A 19168-nucleotide genomic window follows, 5' to 3' on the forward strand; every position below is an offset into this window, starting at 1 on the left:
AGCCCCTTCGCTTTGCAGGGGGTGCTGCGGGGATCGTTCGGTGCGGCCGCTTTAAGGCTTCCCCCCCCTTTAGACGGCATCGCCCTTTTAAGGCGGGACAAGACGGAGGGCGGGGGGGGAAGGCTCCGCCCACTTCTCCTTTCTGGCGCCCCCTGGAGGCGTTGGCGCGCTCTCTCGCTCTCCCTTTCCCTCGTGCGCGCTCCCGCGTGCGGGCCGCCGTGCGCGAGTGCGTGCGTGCGCGCGCGCGCGCTGGGGCGGCGGGGGCGCGCGCTGGGGCGGGCGGCGTTCCGGCGGGGGTCTCGCGCCGCCGTCCCATTCATGCGGGGCAGCGGCGGCGGCGGGAGCGAGGCGGCGGCGGCGGAGGGAGGAAGACGAGGACGAGGAGCAGCGGCGGCGGCGACAGCGGGAGGAGGAGGAGGAGGTGGCGGCGGAGGGGCCCCGGCGGGCGGCGCGGTGTGGAATGCGATTATGGCTGGCACGGCGGAGGCGAGCGGGGAGCGGAGCCGTGAGTAACCGGGGTGGAACTTTGCTCCGCGCGCCTTTACGGTCGGCTGGGTAAAAATGCGCCCGTTTCTTCGTGGTTTTCACCCAAAAATTAGGCGGCGGAGGAGAAGCGGGGCCGGCCCGGGCAGGGCAGCGGGAGGAGGAGGAGGAGGGGTGTGTGTGTATGTGTGTGTGTGTGTGTGCGCGGAGGGGCCGCGGCGGCCGGGCTGGGCCGGGCCGGGGCCGCGCTGCTGCCACCCGGGGCCAGCCCCGCATTGCGCCCGCGGCTCCGGGAGCGCGGCCGCGGGAGCCGCCTCCCGCCGCGGGGACAAAAACCCCGGCGGGGACCGAGCCCGCGTCGTTACCCCCGCACGCTGCTCCCGTCGGGGCGCCGGGCTCCGGGCAGGTGGGGGCCGGAGCCGCCCTGCTCGGAGCTGCCCGGTGCAGCGCTGGGGGGGCCGCCTCCCTCCCGCAGCCCGGGGTTTGCTTCCTCGGTGCCGCACCGCGGGGACCCACCCGAGTCCGGTAGCGCTGGAGGCGTGAGCGGGGCGCAGCCCTGACCGGGGACCGGGCTCCGCCGCCTCGGTTCCCCGCGCCCGCCCGGCCCCATATCCGCTGTGCCTCCATCCACGCTGCCATCCCCGCATCCATGCGCTCGCCTCCCCGCATCCCGTCGGGGCGCGGCACCGGGATGGGCTCGCCCCGACACCCGCAGAGCAGCCGTTCTCCCCCCCCCGCTCCAGCGCAGCCAGCGGAGCGATGCGGTGTGGCTGCGGGGGGACTGGGTCGTGCTCGCCCGGAGAGGCAGGGCGCTGTGCGGGGCCGCTGCCATCGCCTCCGTTCTTATCGCGACTGTTGTGATCGTGTCGTAGCCGTGCAGCGCCCGGGCACCTCTCGCAGCGAGGCTGCGGGGCTGTGCGCCGGTGCCAGCTCCGGTATCAACGGGGAAGGTGGGAAATGAAGCCGGGTGCACATTCGGTGTCCCTTTTCCCTCTCCCGTTTCTGCCCTGCAAACGCACACGGCAGCTCCGGCGTGCGAGCGGGGAGGGATCTGTAAAACCAGATCTCTGTGGCGTGCCGAGATAAACCCCGAAATCCCTTCTTTTCCCTTGCCTTCCTTGAAGGGAAATTCTGCCTTCTGCCCCAGCGTGGGGGAGCCGGGGAGGGGGCCGGTGTGTAAACAGGGCTTAACACGGAGGTCACTGGTTAAGGCGGAGATGGATGGGAGAGAAAAGACAAGGCATTAACCTCACTTGTTCGCTCTCCCCTTCCTCCTGCTTTGGGGAGGACAAAACAAAAGCAGAAACCTGCTAACGGCCGCGGGGGGGATGGATGAATATTCATGATCCTTCTCGTCTGCTCTGGGACACGGAGGGGAGAAAAGTTGGGCAGAGGAGCTGCCTTCCCGAGCCGCCGCTCCTGCGGCTGGGAGAGGATCCCTGTTTGCCGAGCGAGGGCTGTGCCGAGGGCAATCGCCCGCCTTTCGCTGGATTTCCTTATGGGTTTTTATTCTATTATTGTCTTTTGTGTGCGGCTGCGAAAGGGGGGGGGTGGAGGGAAGCAAAGAGAGGAGCCGAGGCTCCTGCCTGCACCAAAGGTTATCCATTTAAAAACACCGTTTTCCTCTGAACAGCGGCTAATTGCTTCCTGAACAATCTCAGGGTCTTTTGTATGTACTCCGTGGGTAAACCGAGTGGCTCCATGTCTCTCTTTCGAGACACCGGTGACCAAACGGGGTGGAAAGGTTGGAGGATCCAAGCAGGAGGAGTGAGGCAGAGCCTCGGCGGGGGGGGGGGGTGGAGGATGCGCGGATGGTTCGTGGAGCGAGGGGAAGGTGCTGGCTGCGGGTGCCGGTGGATGCCGGCGCTGGCAGCGGTGCGGCAGCACGGGGCCGTGAGGGAAGGCTGGTGAGGAAGTTTGCATTCAAAACACCCGATGGGGCGTGCGAGCCGGTGCCGCTCCTCCGGGAGCGGGGAGCCTGGATGCGCCGCTTCCCGAGGGGCTGCCTCCCGCTCCTGGGGCTTGCTGCAGATGGTGCCCTCACGATGGAAGCTGCGGTGCCAGCGGCACCGGTGAGAGGGGTTTTTCCGCCCCCCCCATCCCTTTTGGCTTATTTCTCCTCTAATGGAAGCATCGGATCGGTTGCGGAGCGGAGGCGTGCGCCGGGGCTGCGTACGGAGCCGAGGGGAAGATCCTCGGTGCACAAAGCCCTGCTCCGTGCGAGGCAGAGCCAGAGCCAGAGCCAAACAAACTCCTCTCGACTCGGCTCCAGCCCAGCGCTGTTTGGCCGGAGCTGGAATGGCAGCGGGAGATGCGGCGGCGCTGGTGCGCGCTGGCAGGGCTGGCTCCGCTCCGGGGATCGGTGTCACTCCAGGCCCTTGGTGCCGGTGGTTTTACCGTGCTTGAGCAAAGGGAAGGATCCGCGTTTGGGAGCGGGGTTAATGATGGGAACTCGTGCGTGTTTATTCTCCAGGCCGAGCAATGGTCAGGGCCTTCGTTGTGCCTGCCCTGCTCCTGGCTGGACCACTGACCACTGCCACGAGCCGGATTTGGCCCTGAGCTGGGAATGCCTGGTGCCGGCTCCCTGCAAACCATGGGGAGCCTTGCTAGGAGCATCACTGAGCCCATTGCAATGGCTTTCTCTTTGGTTCTGCAATCATTTGTGTCTACAGTGAAGCGTCCATCGTGGTTTGTGGCACCTCTGGCACAATAGAAGGGAGGTGGTGGAGGTGATGCTCACTCCTCTGTGCAGTGATGGGGAGGTGGGCATGGATCACCCCAGTGCCCATGTGCCATCCTTGCTGCCTGCAGGCTCAGGTTTGGTGTTGATCTTGGGTGGTGTGATTTGTGTGTGGAGGCCTTGGGTTGCTGCTCTCTGTGACCCATTGATGTCTCCTCCAAACTGTGTCATTAGAGACTAGGAAGAAACCAGTGGGTAGAGGGCTCCCTGTCAGTGTTTGACTGGTGAATGGCTTGGTGATGTGCTGTGTGTGTGGAGGAAGATCCAGGGGCTGGGAATCACAAGTGATGGGGAGCTGGGTTCAGCATGGCCCATGATCCCATTCCTCTCCTGGGTTTGGACTGGGGCCCTGTTCACAGCAGGTGGCTCCATGTGAAATGGGCAGGAGTATTTGCCACCATCAAGTGCTGGGGTGGCTGGTTTGGCTTGAGGCTGGACACAAGCAGCTGCTCCTCTGGCTGCAGCCCATGACATGTTCTAGGCAGTGCTATGAGGAGCATCCCTCTACAGGCAGATGGTGTGTGGTGGGAATGCAAGGGCTCTGGCACAGTCTGACCCCAGCCTCTTAGTCCAGGCCGGGATGCAGCATGGAAGCCATGTAGACACCCCAGCGTGGTCCTCCAGCTACGTTGGAAGCCAAGTTTGAGCAAGTGCTTGTGCATCCACGGAGGAGAAAAGCTCCAACCAATACATAAATAAATGTGATGGTTTCCACACCAGGCATGGGCAGACGTGGTTTGTCTCCCCAAAATGCATGGCTTGTCGGAGCGCAGCTGGGCATGGAGCAGTGTCCTTCTTTGCCTTGCTTCCCTGAGCATCCCGCACCCGTGGCTGCTTCCAGCCCTTGTTCCATGCGGAAGCCACCACTTAAACCCCTGAATTAAAAACATTTGAGTTTATTTTCCCTTTAGCTGAGGCTTGGCAAATCTCCTTGTTGCTGGTGGGCTGAGATGTTTGTGTCTGGAGGAGAAGTTGGTGTCTAAACCCTGGGGCTCTGCACCAGCACTTTTGCTCTTTGTGCTCTGCTGAAGCCTCCTCGCATGGCACAAGGTGGGCTGTTTTGGGTGACCCCTCTGTTCCTAAGGTGTGGGATGGATAGGTGTTGATGGGGGCTGAGTCTGCCCCTGCCCCATGGGCTGCTGTGTCTTGTGAGCTGCCTGATCCATGGAGGAGATTTGTTATCGGGGTCAGTGCGGTGCCTGGTGCGAGCCATGGCAGGATATCCTCTTTGCTCCTTGAGCTGAGCTTGTAGGGATTTCACTGGAGAAAGTGCCAGGGTGAGAGCTGAGAGCATGGCCAGTGCTGGGAATGGGCTGCGTGGCACTGGGGACCCGTTGATGATGGGGTCTCCTCCTCATCTCTCCTCCTTGACAGCCTGTGGATCAGCCCCGGGGCTCAGCACCCACCTCCCTATCTCCAACAACACACAATGCACTGACCAGCTTGGCACGGAGAGCCAGGAGCAGCAGTAATCCAATTGTACTTTGCTATCGGGAGCTTTAATCCAGCTAATGACCCCGGCTTCAGGGGGTGAGTAACTGGTGACCATCTGATTTGGTTTGCTTTTCCATCACTGGAGGACAGAGCCTGAGGCTGACTCCGAGCCCTGCCCCTGCTATCGGGCATGGTCTCCTGGTATCAGTACGTGTAGGGTGAGGGCAGCGTGGAGAGGCACTGAAATCCCTCCTTTCCCTTCGGGAGATCCCTCCTTTCCCTTCCTGTTTTCCATCTGCTCCCGTCTTTGGTGAAGATAAACCCTTCTGTTGGAGCTGTTTTGCAACACACTATTATTTTCAGGAAGGAGAAGCCAAAGAAAATCAAGCCTCTCACTTCCCTACTGTTCATGTACAAAATACAGGGGTGGGAATTGCATTAAAATGTATATAATTATATTGGAGGGAGGGGAAAGAAGAACCCTTGCTAATTGCACGCCTGTTTTGAACTGATAAATGTGGAGTGATTCGTGTTTTCCGGGGAGTTTTGGAGCAGAGCTGTGGTCTGGTGCGTGAGGGGTTGGGAGCAGGGCTGGTTTCCCATCGGTATCAGGAAGCTGAATGGGATGCTCGTCATCCTGGAATGCAGTGGGTTAGCACTGATTGTGTCCGGGGCCGATCCTTTGCCAAGGCAGCGGACACAACTGGTGCTACCCTCCTCCAGGCAAACCCCAGTGTTGTAGGAATGCTGGAAGTCCTTTTATATGCTCAGTGAAGCAACTGCTTGTGTGTCAAAGCATTCAGCCTCTTGCAGAAGTAAATCCCTGGTGAGAGGAGAGGCAGATTCCCATCGGTGCTTGTACTGGGGGGGGGGAATATCCTGCCTGGTGTAGCTCTCCATATCCAGGAGCTGTTGTGTCAGTGCCGGCGGGTTCTGACCCCTTTGGGCAGGGTGGGAGGACGGCTGGGCTTGCGTTTGGAACGACACCGATGTGCAAACCACGTTTCCTCCTGCAGCCGCCGAGTCGGAGCTGCCGATAACATCGCAGGTAATTGTGATGGCAGCGAGCTGTTTGCTCTGCGCTTTCCTGTGCCGACCCCGGGCTTCAGCAGGGGAAGAGGAAAACCCAGGAATGTTTTAGGAGCGGTTTATAAATAGCCCTGGGGCTCGGCCCGTGGGCAGGATGTGCTGCAGCGCTGGTCCATGGCCAGGCTTGCGGCCCTCGCGATGCTTTGCTGGGTGCTGGGAAGTCCTACGGCCAGCTTGAGGATGTGGTGTTGGTCTCGGGGGGCTGAGCGCTGGGGTTTGCCCTGGGTTGTGCTGCCTGCTACCGGAGCAGTGGCATTGCTGGGCCGTGAGCCCGAAGGCGTTTAACATCCATTCCCTAGCACCGTGCTCCCTCCACCCCCGTTATTCCTAGAAGTGCTGGCAATGCCATCAGGGTCCCTGCCCGCCCGCTTATCTCTGGATGGCGACATCCTCTCTGGAATCAAGGGGGAGGGCAATGGAATCCTGGCATCCGAGCGGGACCACGCTTGGCCCGATGAGCCCTTCTGAAGTCGAGAACCTGTTTTTCAGGCTGATGTCATCGAGAAGCAATGGGGGAGGAGGGAGGCAGGAAGGCAGCGCCGCTTCCGAAGGGAGCCGAGCCCGTGACGCCGGCGGCAGTCCCGGCTTCCACCCGTGGCTATTCCCCATTACCGGCACGGCGGCGGTGCCCGCAGGGATGCGGTGCATGCCAAGAGGTCCTGCTCGGCACAGCCTCGTGCCTGCATGGGGAGAGGAGGGAGGGAGGGATGTGCTGTGCCAGGGGCATGCGTTGGCTTGCACCAGGGCTCCGGGCAGGATGTGTCTGGGCTTTCCTGGCTCTCTATGGGGTGATGGCACTCGCTGGAGCCACCATCCATGAGGATAATGTGGGCTTCTCTGGCAGAGGTGCTTGGGCAGCCCTCCCAGTGCAGGCAGGCAGACACCTGCTTTTTGGCTATGCAGTGAATGAGCAGCTCCATTGCATCGATGGGGTTGGGGTCTCTGCCCTTTGTACCCCTCCAGGGCTGCACCTAGGATGTGCAGGGATAGAAGCAGCCTTGCTTTGCTCTCTCCTCTACCTGGGGTCTGGTTTTATCGGGTGCCCTGCACCCGCTGTGCTGCGGATGAAGCTCCTGGTGTTCCCAAGGAGCAGTTTCCCCTTGGTGGTGTTGCTGTGGGGAAGCTTTTGGGTTCTTCCCCTTCCCTCTGTGCCCGTCCCACTGCTGAGCGAGGCTTTGCTGGCTCTCCGGCTGTCACCCTGCTCCTGGGTCACCTCCGCCTTTGGCAAATAAAGCATGGGGTTGACTTCCCCAGAGGAAGCTGAGCCTATTCCAGCTGCGGTGCTCGGGACAGCAAAGAGGGAAGCAAGGGAGGTTTGGGGGAAGGAAAGGCAGGACATGGCTTGGGGTTTATCCGGGGAGACCTTGTTTGGAGAAGCTCTGTGGTCTGTTCTGTTCAGTCCTGACCCCAGCAGTGGCCGTGCTGGGCTCGGCACGTGATGGCACGAGCGCTGGTGTCAGCACGGGGCCGCTGGAGCATGGGAATTGCAGCTCAGCTGGGATCAAACCATCCCAGAGCCACCTCCCTTTGCTGGGGACAGAGTGGGTCCAGTAGGAATCCCCCTGCGGCAGTGCTCCCTGGGATTCCCTCTGGGATGTGGGGGGAGTGCAAAGGCAGAGGAGGTCCCGTTGGGCTTCCCTGTTGGCTCTTGGGAGAGCTGGCTGCTGGGTGACCTCCTGGGTCCCTGCAGCCCCGGCTGGATGAGGTGACCCCAGCCAGCAGGGGTGCATTTAGGGATGTTTATATGGGGCAGTGGGCTGATGGGATGGGAGAACCAGGGTCTGCGGCAAAGCCAGGCTGGAAGGTGACCTTCAGGGGACATGGTCTGAGCTTCTTTGCTCCAAAGCTGGGACAAAATGTTGTTAAATGGTGACGGCTGAGGTTGCAATATCCACATCAGTCTGGGGTCGAAGCCTCAAGCTGGCCTGGGTGCTGGTAGTGGGAAGCCACAGCCCCATAGCTTGCCCCATGGGTGAGTGTCTTGGCGTGCTGAGAGCTGCAGAGGGGATTAGGGTGTGGAGATGTGCTCCATGTATCCTGATGGACAACCTTCCTGAAGCAGGATGGAGAGGCAGCAACCTGTGTCCTGTGTAGACGGATGGTCACCCATGGGCTGTGCATTGGTGGTGAGAGCATGCGATGGCTCCAGAGCTGTTCTCCTTGGCATGATGTGACATCTCCCAGAGGACCGGAGAAGGGGAATTGTGTGCTTGAGAAGTGCTGTTTAATTTCCTTGTTCCTTGTTCTTTTCTGCCCTGTTTTTGCTGAGGGTCAAGCTGCTGCTCGAACTCCTTGGGCAGTAGGTGGCTGCTCCTCCTTGTCTTGTTTCTCAGGACAGAAAAGGTTGAATTCCTTCCCCAAAAGAGCCTTGCGTGGCAGGAGTGGGAGCTGCTGTGCTGTGTGCTGCAGTGGATGGGATCCTCAGCCCTGGGGGGATGCTGAAGATACTCCTGATGGAGATGACAGCAATGGAGATTGCAGCAGGGCAGCTCCAGAGCTTCCCATTGATTTCATCAGGGTGCGGTTCAGAGCAGGGATAAGATTTGTAATGATTTAACTCACTTGCTAGGGCGATTCCGCAGCCAAAGGGGTTTTAGTGACTGTGTGGTGAAGGAAGGAGTTAAAGTTTAGCCCTGTTGCAGATGATTGCATATAGAGCGCAGCTCTAACTCGTCCCACCACCAGGCTTTCCTCATTGTTGCGAGGCTTTTCCCAGGCAGAGGAACCTAAAAATACACCAGCTGCACGGTGAGGCCGGCTCTCCGGTGGTTTTCCTCTCCCCCGGAATAGCTGCACTCTCCCCATCACTAATTACTGGCAGCTCTGCAGCTCGTGGGTTTGGAAATGGAGCTGGGTCCCTTCCTGGATGATTCTGTTGCTGAAAGCAGCAAGGGACTCGGAGAGGCTGCAGGTAAAGACCCATCAGATGCTATTTCCCCTTTCCTGGGTGGTTATATGGGGGTTTCAATCCCATTGCTTCCCTCTTCCAGCCTCCCTTGCGGAGTACAGGGCTGTAAAGCTCTTGGGGCAGTTTGCAGCCTTATCCCGCTGTTTGAGAGCAGCATCTCCCTAAGTATCCAGTGATGCTTTCCCTACCGTTGGGGTGCAGACCCACCTGGGACTCCCGTAATGTGTGGGGCTCCTCTTGAGATGATGCACAGTGGAGGACAGCATCAGTAGTGATGCATCCCAGCCAGGGTCTGGGTGAGGCAGGAATGGGCACTGCAGGCGGGTCTGTGGGTGCCAGATGTGCACCTCTGTGCTCACCAGCATGCTTTAAACCCTGGCTCCAGCTATTAGCCCTAGGGCTGATGCTCTGTAGCCCAGCATCCTGTGCTGACTCGGCATCCATCAGTGCCTGGATGAGTGGTCCTTAAAGCCCTATCCAGTCTTTGCCTTTTGAGATTGTTTTTTCCATCCCAGTACTGCTTTCTGCTATCAAAAGTGATGGTTAATTTCCCAAAGCATGCTCTCCCGTCCCAAACCCAGGTTCCTGGCTGGGATGCAGGACCAGGAAGCTCACAGCCTCAGGGGAGGAATGCTACAGCCTCTTGTCACCTCTTCAGCAGTGACCAAGGGGGATGCAGGCATCTGTGGGCCATGTCCATGGCTTTTTGACTGAAAGGCTCTTTTGAAGCTGGAGGCTGTGTTGGCTGTGGGCAGCTCCATCCAGGTCATGCTGTGCCTGGCTCTGCATGGCCACTTCCAAGGTGAACCATGAGCAAGCATCCTCTCTGGTGTGGGATGGAAGGGGCTGGGGTGGGTTTGGTGTTTCTGATGGCAGGTTTCCTGAATGCATCTGTGTGCATGGAAAACAAAACACAAGCCTGTGGGGCTGTCTCCCTATAGCGTGGCCCTGTGTGGGGATGCTCTGCACTGCATCCCTTGCTGCCCAGGTAGCCTAACGGGGTGTAGTTTCAGTCCTGCTCTCCCGGTTGGCACGCATATATCTGTTCTGGGGTGTATTACTTTATTGCAGCCTGTTTTAGGGCTGGGCTTGGCTCCACGGTGTCTGCTCAGGGTTTTCCATGCGTTGGGACTGCAGTGGTGCAGGTCTGGCTTCCTGGTGGCATTCGGTGGTCCTGGGCTGGGTTTTTCCTGGGATAAGATGCTCCATGCGTGCAGCCCTATGGGGTTTGGATGTTGCATGGTTTCAAGTGGAGGAGCTGCTCTGCTGTTAGCCTTGCTGTGACCCCTCCATGGGGGTTGGAGGTTGTGTGATGGGATGGAAATGCCCTTTGTTCCCTGTGCTGCTCCTCCCAGGCTGCTCCCATGGGCATGGAGCTGGGGATATGCTGAGGGCTCAAACCCCACTTTGATTCCATCCCAGTCTCAGGAATCCTGAGGAGAGCAGACAAGCAAAGCATTCCTGCTGTTCCTCTGTAATAATCACTGCTGATGGTTTAAGCCGGACAGACCCACCACTGTGTCAGGTCACTAGGGCGAGATGCTGATGCTGAAGTCTATTTAGGAGCAGAAATCTCAGAGGAGCTCTGCAGTGTCATCTCTCTGCTCTCAGCTCACCCCAGCTCTGCCTCTCTTTGCTCTCCTTCCAGCTCCCGAGTAGTAATTCCCTACGTTGATTTGGGAATCTCCTGTTGGGCTTTCTAGCACTGCTTTATGGCAGCAGCTCTTGCCTGCTTCCTGAAATAGAAGCGGTGAATCATAGAATAGCATTGAGAAAGTGACTTCCCTGTCCTGCTCACGCATCCTGGTAGGACAGTGCTCCAATGGGACAATGCTCCTGCGCTGAGCTCCCGTTTTCACCTCCATCATCTGCTCCTCTCCTTTTGGCACATGAGTTTAATGATGATTTCCAGGACTGGTGGCTTCGTGCTTTGGTTGTCTCTGTACCCACAGACCTTGGGGGCTCCTGGCTTTGGTCTCAGTGTTGGAGAACTGGGGGTGAGCTCTTGTCCTGGTCATGGGCCTTGGGAGCGATGATCCCACCCTGAGTGGTTGGGTTGTGATGGTGGTGGTGGGATGCGCTGTGTGCACAACCCCAAGTGCTTGTGCTTGTGGATTGGGTTAGAGAAGACATGGATAGGGGTGTAACTGAGGCAGACACTGAGAGCAGAGCTCTGTTGTCTACCCATGGCCATCTCCTCCCCACTGCTGGGGATGCAGTGGTCACACTGGTGTGGGCTTTTGGCTGGCCCCATGCTGAGGGCAGAGCTCTGCATCCTCCCTGTGTGTGCCCTCTCATCCCTCCGGAGCCCCTTGAGCCAACTGCCTGCTGCTGCCCCTGCGTTCCCTACCGCATGTAAATGCCTGCTCCTCCTGCCCAGGGCTCTCCTGGGCTTTGTCAGGCGGGTGATGGAGACAGCAGGCAGCGTGCCAGGGTGCTCAGCTCCTTTAAAAGGTGCTCTCGACATCCTCCTCTATGTAAGGCTTGGGCTGGGCTTGCTTCAAACTGAGCCCTTGCATCCACTCCCAGTGCAGGGGCAGGAGGCTCCCATCAGCGCTTGTTAGGAGCCATCCCTGGATACCACTTGGGTGCTGCTGGTGGTCCTAAAACCAGGTCAGGGCCAGCATTGCCCTGCTGAGGAGTTTGTATGCTCTAGGTGTCCTAAAGAGCATCGCTGGGCTCCTGCTGGCGTGCGACCAGGCAGGGTTGTCCTTAGCATCTCGCAGGCTCCTTTGGTCCCTGCACCAGGGACAATCTTCCTCTGGGTTGGGTGGAATGAGCTTGACACGGTGCGGGAAAGCCTCCTAATCCTTTTCTCCTTGTCTTTCTCCCTCTAGGGCTGACCGGAGTGGCCGTGCCCACGATACCCTGAATGCGGAGCGCAGTGGAAGCAGAGGAGACTGTGTCCCGTTAGCTCCTCCCTCCCTTACCCCTTTAGTTTGGGTTTGTTTCTATTTATTTTGTGGCTGGGTTTGGGCATGGCCTTGACTGGATGCGAGGCTGCTGCGATGCAGCTCCTTTGGCTCAAGCACCACTTGTCCATCCGCGTTTGGACCTTGCTGCTCTTGGGGAGCACCTGGCTACCGCTGGCGGAAGGCAGCCCCAAGTCTCCCTTTAGGACTTTCCCGGTTTCAGACTGGAGCTTGACGCACTTGGTGGTCCACAACAAAACCGGGGAGGTCTACGTGGGGGCTGTCAATCGGATCTACAAGCTCTCCAACAACCTCACGCTCCTGCGGACGCACGTGACGGGCCCCGTGGAGGACAATGAGAAGTGTTACCCTCCGCCCAGCGTCCAGTCCTGCCCGCACGGGCTGGTCACCACCAACAACGTGAACAAGCTGCTGCTGGTGGACTACTCGGGGAACCGGCTCATTGCCTGCGGCAGCGCATCCCAAGGGATCTGCCAGTTCCTGCGGCTCGACGACCTCTTCAAGCTGGGCGAGCCCCACCACCGCAAGGAGCACTACCTCTCCAGCGTCAACGAGTCGGGCACCATGTCTGGGGTCATCATCGAGGTGCTGAACGGGCAGAACAAGCTCTTCATTGGGACGCCCATTGATGGGAAGTCGGAGTACTTCCCCACCCTGTCCAGCCGCAAGCTGATGGCCAACGAGGAGAACGCGGAGATGTTCGGCTTCGTCTACCAGGATGAGTTTGTGTCCTCGCAGCTCAAGATCCCCTCGGATACGCTCTCCAAGTTCCCCACCTTCGACATCTACTACATCTACAGCTTCAGCAGCGAGCAGTTTGTGTACTACCTGACCCTGCAGCTGGACACCCAGCTCACCTCGCCCGACTCCACCGGGGAGCAGTTCTTCACCTCCAAGATCGTCCGCCTCTGCGTGGATGACCCCAAGTTCTACTCCTACGTGGAGTTCCCCATCGGCTGCGTGCAGGACGGCATCGAGTACCGCCTCATCCAGGATGCCTACCTGACCAAACCTGGCAAGGCTTTGGCTAAGTACCTGGGCATCTCGGAGAGGGAGGATATCCTCTTCACCATCTTCTCCCAGGGCCAGAAAAACAGGGTTAAGCCTCCCAAGGAGTCTGTGCTCTGCCTCTTCACGTTGAAGAAGATCAAGGATAAGATCAAGGAGCGTATCCAGTCGTGCTACAGAGGGGAAGGGAAACTCTCGCTACCCTGGCTCTTGAATAAGGAGCTGGGCTGCATCAATTCGGTAAGTTCCTGCTTGTCTCTACCCAAGCCAGGCTGTTTCTGGCTGCTGGTGGTGGCTGGACCCTTCCTGATGACCTGCCCTGCTCCGGGTTTTCCTGGTGGGAGGATTGTCACTCTTAGGGCTGGGTGGTGGATTCCTCAACATCTTCCCTTGTGGAGATCCTTGGGGTGCATCAGGGCCCAAGGAGAACCCTAAGCAAGGGGCCCCATGCTGATGCACTATGGCTATAGGAAGTGTCGGTGGGTTGGGCTGGGAGGGATGCTCTGTCCTCAGGACATCTGCTGCAGCTATGCTGGGGAGTCTCTTGCACATGACATGTATGAATCTGTGTTGTCGCACCCTGTGGCCAAGCACAGGGTGTTGAGGGCAGTAGGATGTGGGGTTGAGCAGCACAGAACTGATGGATAGGGTGGAGAGGTTGACAGTCCAAGTAGGAGTTGGTCAAATACTCAGTGTGGAGGGACCATGTCCTCTCCATGAGGTGCTGGAGGGGAGAACAGAGGGTGCAAGGTGCGCTCAGTGATGTGAGTTTCGAGCGTGGTCATCCAGAGATGCAGGAGGCGAGTGGCAGCATCCCAAAGCAGTGATTCCCAACCGAAGGAACGCTCCCTTTTTCCCCCAGAGATGTGTCCTCCTTCCTGGTGCTGGGTTATTTTCCAGTCCACATTCTAACCCATGAGGGGTCAGAGGGAGGCTGTGGCTCTGGGGGATGGGATCACGGGCTGGTGGTACCCAGGTAAGGTCGGATAAGTGGCAGAGAGGGGATTTGGGTGCCATTGTGTGTGTCGAGAGGGTCTGGTGGAGGTCCCAACATTCCTGGTATTGCTATTATCCTCCCAGCCCTCCTGAGCAGGGTTTTGGGTGCGTGGTGGTGGGGTTGGTGGTCCCTATGGAGCAGATCTGCCTTCCCTGCACCGTCCTGCCCTCAGCTCCGGAGCAGACAGCTAACAGCTGCCTGACAAAGTAAAGGGGCTGCTGTCAGGAGCGCCGGGCTCACAAATCACATTTTGGCTTTGAACTAATTGAATTCCGCTGGAAAAGGATGAAATCGTTACCCTGCTGCCTATTGGGTCCGCAGCTGCCGGCTCCGCTGAGGAGATGCTGCCGCTTCCTCCCGCATTCCCAACTGCCTCTCCCGGTGCCCCACGGCAGCACCATGCTCCCTGGGTATGGGGAGCTGCCCCTGTGCGTTGGGGGTGGCCTCATACTGAGAGAATCATGGGATCATGGAATGGTTTGTGTTGGAAGGGACCTTAAAGCTCCTCCAGCTCCAACCCCTGCCATGGGCAGGGACCCCTTCCACTGGAGCAGCTTGCTCCAAGCCCCTGTGTCCAACCTGGCCTTGAGCACTGCCAGGGATGGGGCAGCCACAGCTTCTCTGGGCACCCTGTGCCAGCGCCTCAGCACCCTCACAGGGAAGAGCTTTTGCCTAAGAGCTCATCTCAGTCTCCCCTCTGTCAAGTTAAAGCCATTCCCCTTGGCTTGTCCCTACATCCCTTGTCCCAAGCCCCTCTCCAGGTTTCCTGTAGGCAGGGTCCTGGTGGTCAGCCCATGTGAGTGGATGTATCTCAAGATGCTCTTCTGGGACTCTCACAGGATGGAAGGATGTGTGTGGTGATAGGGTGGCTCCTGCTTTCAAATGGGCTGGGTTGGAGGGTGCTGCCTCCCTTGTGTGGGATCCAGGTGACGTTTTCTGTCCCATCCTGCTCCAGCTGCCAAGCAGAGCTGGAAAGGCAGGACTGGATTGCAAGTCCAGCCCTCAGCTCCTTGCTGTGCTGAGCACAAGCCAAACCAGAGCCTGTGGAGCATGTAACCTCTTCCTGGCAGGAATTTCTGTGCCCCTAATGAAACACAGCCACCTCTGGGGTGGGTCTCTCAGTGGTGAGGGCTGGCCGGAAAACAAAGGGCAATTTGGTGTCTGATTTTGGAGGAGGCAGAGTGGAATTACTCAAGTCAGTAGTTGCTTGGGATTTACACCCCATCCGTATGGAAAGTGTCCCAGGAGGCCTCTAGCTCCGCTCCTTTGCGGTGGGAAGTGGCTGAGGCTGGTCCATGCTGGCATCCCAGACCGCGGGGCTAAGGGATGCTCATCCCGCAGCGCTGCAGGGCTGGTGCTGGGGCCAGGAGGAGAGGCCAGGAGCCAGGCCTGGCAGCAGCTCAGGGGATGTCAGTGGTTTCTCCCCAGTGCTGGCGAGCAGAGTAAATTCCTGTCCCTTGTTCCTTGTGCTCCCCTTCTGGGATCCAGTGGGAAGGGGAGAGGAGCCGGCATGGGAGCAAGACCCCTCATGCGCTCAGACCTGTGCACACAGCAGAGGCACCTTGTGTCCATCCCCCTGCTCCATCCCCGCTGCTGAAACCACTCCTGAGCCCATCCAAGGTCTGCCTGCTTGTGGTGCTTCAATGAGAGATTCAGTGTTGCGGATCCTGGCTCTTTGCTTCCCCTATGCATTGCAGGGACTGCGCTGTCCATGGCCAGATGTGCTCAGCACATCTGCTCCACATGCCCGTGTCCCTGCCCATGCAGGAGGTTGGAAGTAGGTAATCTTTATGGTCCCTTCCAACCCAAACCACCCTAGGATTCTATGTATCAGGGCTGGGAGAGGGCAGATGCTGCAGCAAGGAGTGATTTGGGGTTTCCAGCATCCTCACCCTTGGCTGGCAGTGGAGGCAGAGCCATGCCTGGAGCCAGCAGGACAATGGGCAGCAGCTTTCCCTGTGCAGCCCCAGGGAGAAAATGAGTTCTGACTCCTTTGTGGGGCTTGCTGCCCAGCCTGCTGGCACAGGGCAATGGCTGGTGATAAACTGGGCCAGGATAAGCCAAATCCTTTCCCAGGGGCAGCCAGAGAAATGCAGGTGTTAATGAACCGTACCAGGCTGCGATTATTCCTGGGAAACGTGCTAAAAGCCTGGCATCCCGGCCTGGCGCTTGGTCCTTGCCTCCTGCGGCCTCCTCCCTGGCTCTTCCCATCCTTCTGCATCCTCCATCCTCCATCGCAGGGCATGGGGGCTGCACAGGGGACCGGGCTTGAGCCCGGTGTTAACTGTAGACTCAGTGGCTAATTAATAATGCTGCCGGTGCGAGCCTCGCCTGCCTCTGCTGTCTGCTCCCTCATTGCTTTCGTAAGTGGGCTTGAAGGGAGGCAATGAGACAAGGCATGTCAAGGAGATGCTCCCTCGGTGCTATGGGCCTGTTTTCAATCCTCTTGCATGCTGCTGTCCCTGGGAAATACGGCTTTCCTGATCCTGCTTTGAGGGAGTGGGTTGGTGATGGGGGAGAGAAGGATGCTGTGCTGCAGAAGTGGGGTCTGGGGGTGGAGGGTTGAGAGGGGTGCCAAGGGAAAGCACTGAAATAAAAACTAAAGGCAAAATCATTAAAATCCACAAAAACTCCAAAATAACAATCCCCCCTCTCCCCCCCATTGCAATGGGCTGAGGCCATGGTGCCTTCAACCGCTTGTGCAAATGGGACAGCAGGCAGAGCCAAAGGCCTCCTGCAGACCCCTGCATCTGTGAGCTGAGATGCTCCAAGGTCACTGGCCCTTGTGTGCTGTGGTGTGTGTGAGAGGACACATCCTCCCCTGCATCCCTCCCTGCATCCCTCCCTGCATCCCCTCTACATCCGCCTTGCATCCCTCCCTGCATCCCCCGGGATGCTGGTTGGTGCCGTAGCCCCGGTTCTGCCGCCCTTGGCCTGCCCTCTCCACGCTGCCTGCCTGTGCTTCCCTAACGAGGCAGTTTGCTGTTAATGAGCTAATTGTGGGTGTAATTATTTATCGAGGTGGTGGCTGCATGGCGGTGGCGGCTCCGCGGGGCCGTGGTGCAGCTGTATTTGTCGTTTCCCAGAGAGTTTGTTGAGACAAAGCAGAGCGGAGTAAACACCATCAACATCTCTCCTCCTGCATATTCAGCAGCAGAGGGGATGGGGAAGCTGCAGATGGAGCGTGAGAGAGCACCAACTGCATGCAGGGGCTTAAATCCCATCATGGCATTGCCCTTCACCTGCTGTGGATGGATGGAAGGTGCTGGGATGCTGGAGCAGAGAGTGGGTTTTTCTCCATGTGAAGTGCCTAATGCATCCCAGGTATGTGCAGAGGACCGTGATATCGACTGGAGCATCCCTCATGTCTCTTGCCTTGGATCTTTTGTTTTAAAGTGATGCAGAGGAGGATGCTTAATGTGTGCACTGGCTGATGGAGGAGAGAGGGTGCTTGCAAGGATGGGATTAAGAGGATGGGTGGAAAGGCCCTAATTTCACTTCCCTCTTTTCCCGTAGTTGCAAAAGTGCCTGGTGCCCCATGCTGCTGTTTTGGGGATCCCCACATCTCCCATGCTTGGCTGTTGGAGCTCTGCCAGTTTAGGGAATGATGAGCAAAGGTCACTGATCTGTGGCTGTATATTAACTCAGGCTCTCAGCAAACACAGAAGTAACTGAGGAAGCAGCCTAGCATTCCCAGTCTCCCTGGAAAGGCTGAATGTGCCTGGTTGGTGTCATTCCTGGTCCTTTCCCACTGAGCCAGGAATGGGACCACTGGCCTTGGGGCTGGAATGGTGGCATGGTGAGGACAAGCAGCCTCACCATGGCTGTGGGAGGCTGAAGCCATTATGGAATACAATGCATTGGGGCATGGAAAAGCACCCTGTTTGCCCCACAGGTGACTGGGAATTGCTGGTGGGAGCTGGTCCGGGCTGACCGTCTCTTCCCAGACAACATCGAGTGGGAATTGTGGAGTTATGTACTGCCCATACGTATTGGAGCTCGGGGTTTTCCCATCTGCTCCATGCACATGCTGTATGGGTTTAAAACCCCATGGGGACTGGCATGCATTTGGAGGGCCCTGCTTGCCAAAAACCCTCTCTCCCCTTTAAATTCAGTTACATAAGGAACCTTGTGGAGCAGAAGGATCCTGAGGCTGGAGCAGGCTGTCTCCTTTGTGCCCTCACCTCCTGCATCAGGCTCCCTGATTCTGCTGGGATCAGGAGCCCCTCACTGCCTGGGTAGGCTGGGATGGATTTTGCTGGTGCTATGAAGCCATGGCATGGGTGCATAGGCTGGATACCCATGGCCAGGGTCTGTTGTGCTCAGCAGATGAGGGTGACCTGAGGATGCTCAATGGAGCTGGTCCTGGTCCCACTTCCCTGCCTGCATCCCGGCTTCCGCAGGGGCATCCCGCTGTCTTTTCCTTGCCCATTAATGTGACCATCCTTGCCTAAAGGTGGCAAGGGGCTGGGGCAGCCCTTTCCTCTGCCTCTTCTGGGGCAGAGCTTGCAGAAGCTTCTCCCCATGGGTGAGCACGGAAGCAAGGAGGCAGCTCCCGGAGCCCGGCGCCTTGTCTGGGGCAAGGCAGCAGGGAAAGAATGTGGGGAATTCCCAACGGCGTTCCTGTGGGAGGAGGAGCAGGTGGGCAGCGTGTCTGCTGGAGCCTCTGCTGTGTGAAATGAGGCTCCTTGAGGAGCCCCGACTCGTTTGTCTTGGCACGGCCTTGGCTGGGAAGTGTTTTGTCTCTGGGGGAAGGCCGGGTGCAGGATTCGACCCCTCCTGCCTGGTTGCCAAGACGTTTTCCTTCTGGAGCTCCTGCCAGGGTGAGGAGGAGAGGGATGTGTGTGGAGTTCGTGCCTGCATCCCTCGTGTCTGAGGTGGCAGGGGATGGAGGGGGAGCAGGAAGCCTGTGCTGGCTCCCACTCAGTTTGTAAGTGCTGCTGTGTAAGACCCAGAGCCTGAATCGTGGTCTGCAATGCTTGTTCCAGATGCAGTGTGGCTGCATGCTTGGATGTGTCCTAAGTGCCTTACACCAGTGTGGAAAGGGAATTTGAGGGAAGCACCGGCTCATCCCTTCCCTTGGGGTGGCTGAGACAGTCATGGTGATGGTTGGACTTACCGATCCTAAAGGTCCTTTCCAACCTAGTTGGTTCTATGATGGGGCTCCTGAAGCCACCATAGATGCTGGGGTGGAGGTGGAAGGTGACTGATGGCCCTATGGCAGGGCGGGCATGTTGCGGTGTTATCCCCAAACTCATCTCCCCTCTGTTTTCCTCCACAGCCACTGCAGATCGACGACAACTTCTGTGGGCAGGATTTTAACCAGCCCCTGGGGGGGACCGTCACCATCGAGGGGACCCCGCTCTTCGTGGACAAGGAGGATGGGATGACCTCGGTGGCGGCCTATGACTACAGGGGCCAGACCGTGGTGTTCGCGGGCACGCGGAGCGGGAGGATCAAGAAGGTAGGGAAAGGCCTCGGTGGTGTGATGGGGAGGGGTGGTCCTTTGGGGTGCAGATAAGGCTGTGCCTCCATCATACCATGACTTGATGCATTGATCTGTCTGTCCATGTCTG

At 58.4% G+C, this 19168-nt stretch overlaps 1 protein-coding gene across 3 annotated transcripts in view; it reads left to right on the forward strand.

Moving 5' to 3' along the window:
- Positions 1-379: 379 nt before the first annotated feature.
- The window catches only part of PLXNA1 (plexin A1), a 105239-nt gene continuing 86450 nt past the window's right edge, over positions 380-19168 (forward strand). For 2 of the 3 annotated variants that reach the window (XM_061357153.1, XM_061357156.1), the window contains exons 1-3: positions 380-505; positions 11492-12835; positions 18874-19056. In XM_061357153.1, coding sequence (XP_061213137.1) covers positions 11633-12835; positions 18874-19056 — 1386 coding nt within the window. In that variant the 5' untranslated portion in view covers positions 380-505; positions 11492-11632. Of the gene's footprint in view, positions 547-11491; positions 12836-18873; positions 19057-19168 lie in introns of all 3 variants that reach the window. The other variant, XM_061357154.1, reaches the window with a different exon arrangement.

The sequence above is a fragment of the Neopsephotus bourkii genome, unplaced genomic scaffold (genome assembly GCF_033783945.1).
Source record: "Neopsephotus bourkii isolate Nb327-2 ecotype Australia unplaced genomic scaffold, CSIRO-AGI_Nbou_v1 NB_887, whole genome shotgun sequence".
In the NCBI taxonomy this organism is placed as follows: domain Eukaryota; kingdom Metazoa; phylum Chordata; class Aves; order Psittaciformes; family Psittacidae; genus Neopsephotus; species Neopsephotus bourkii.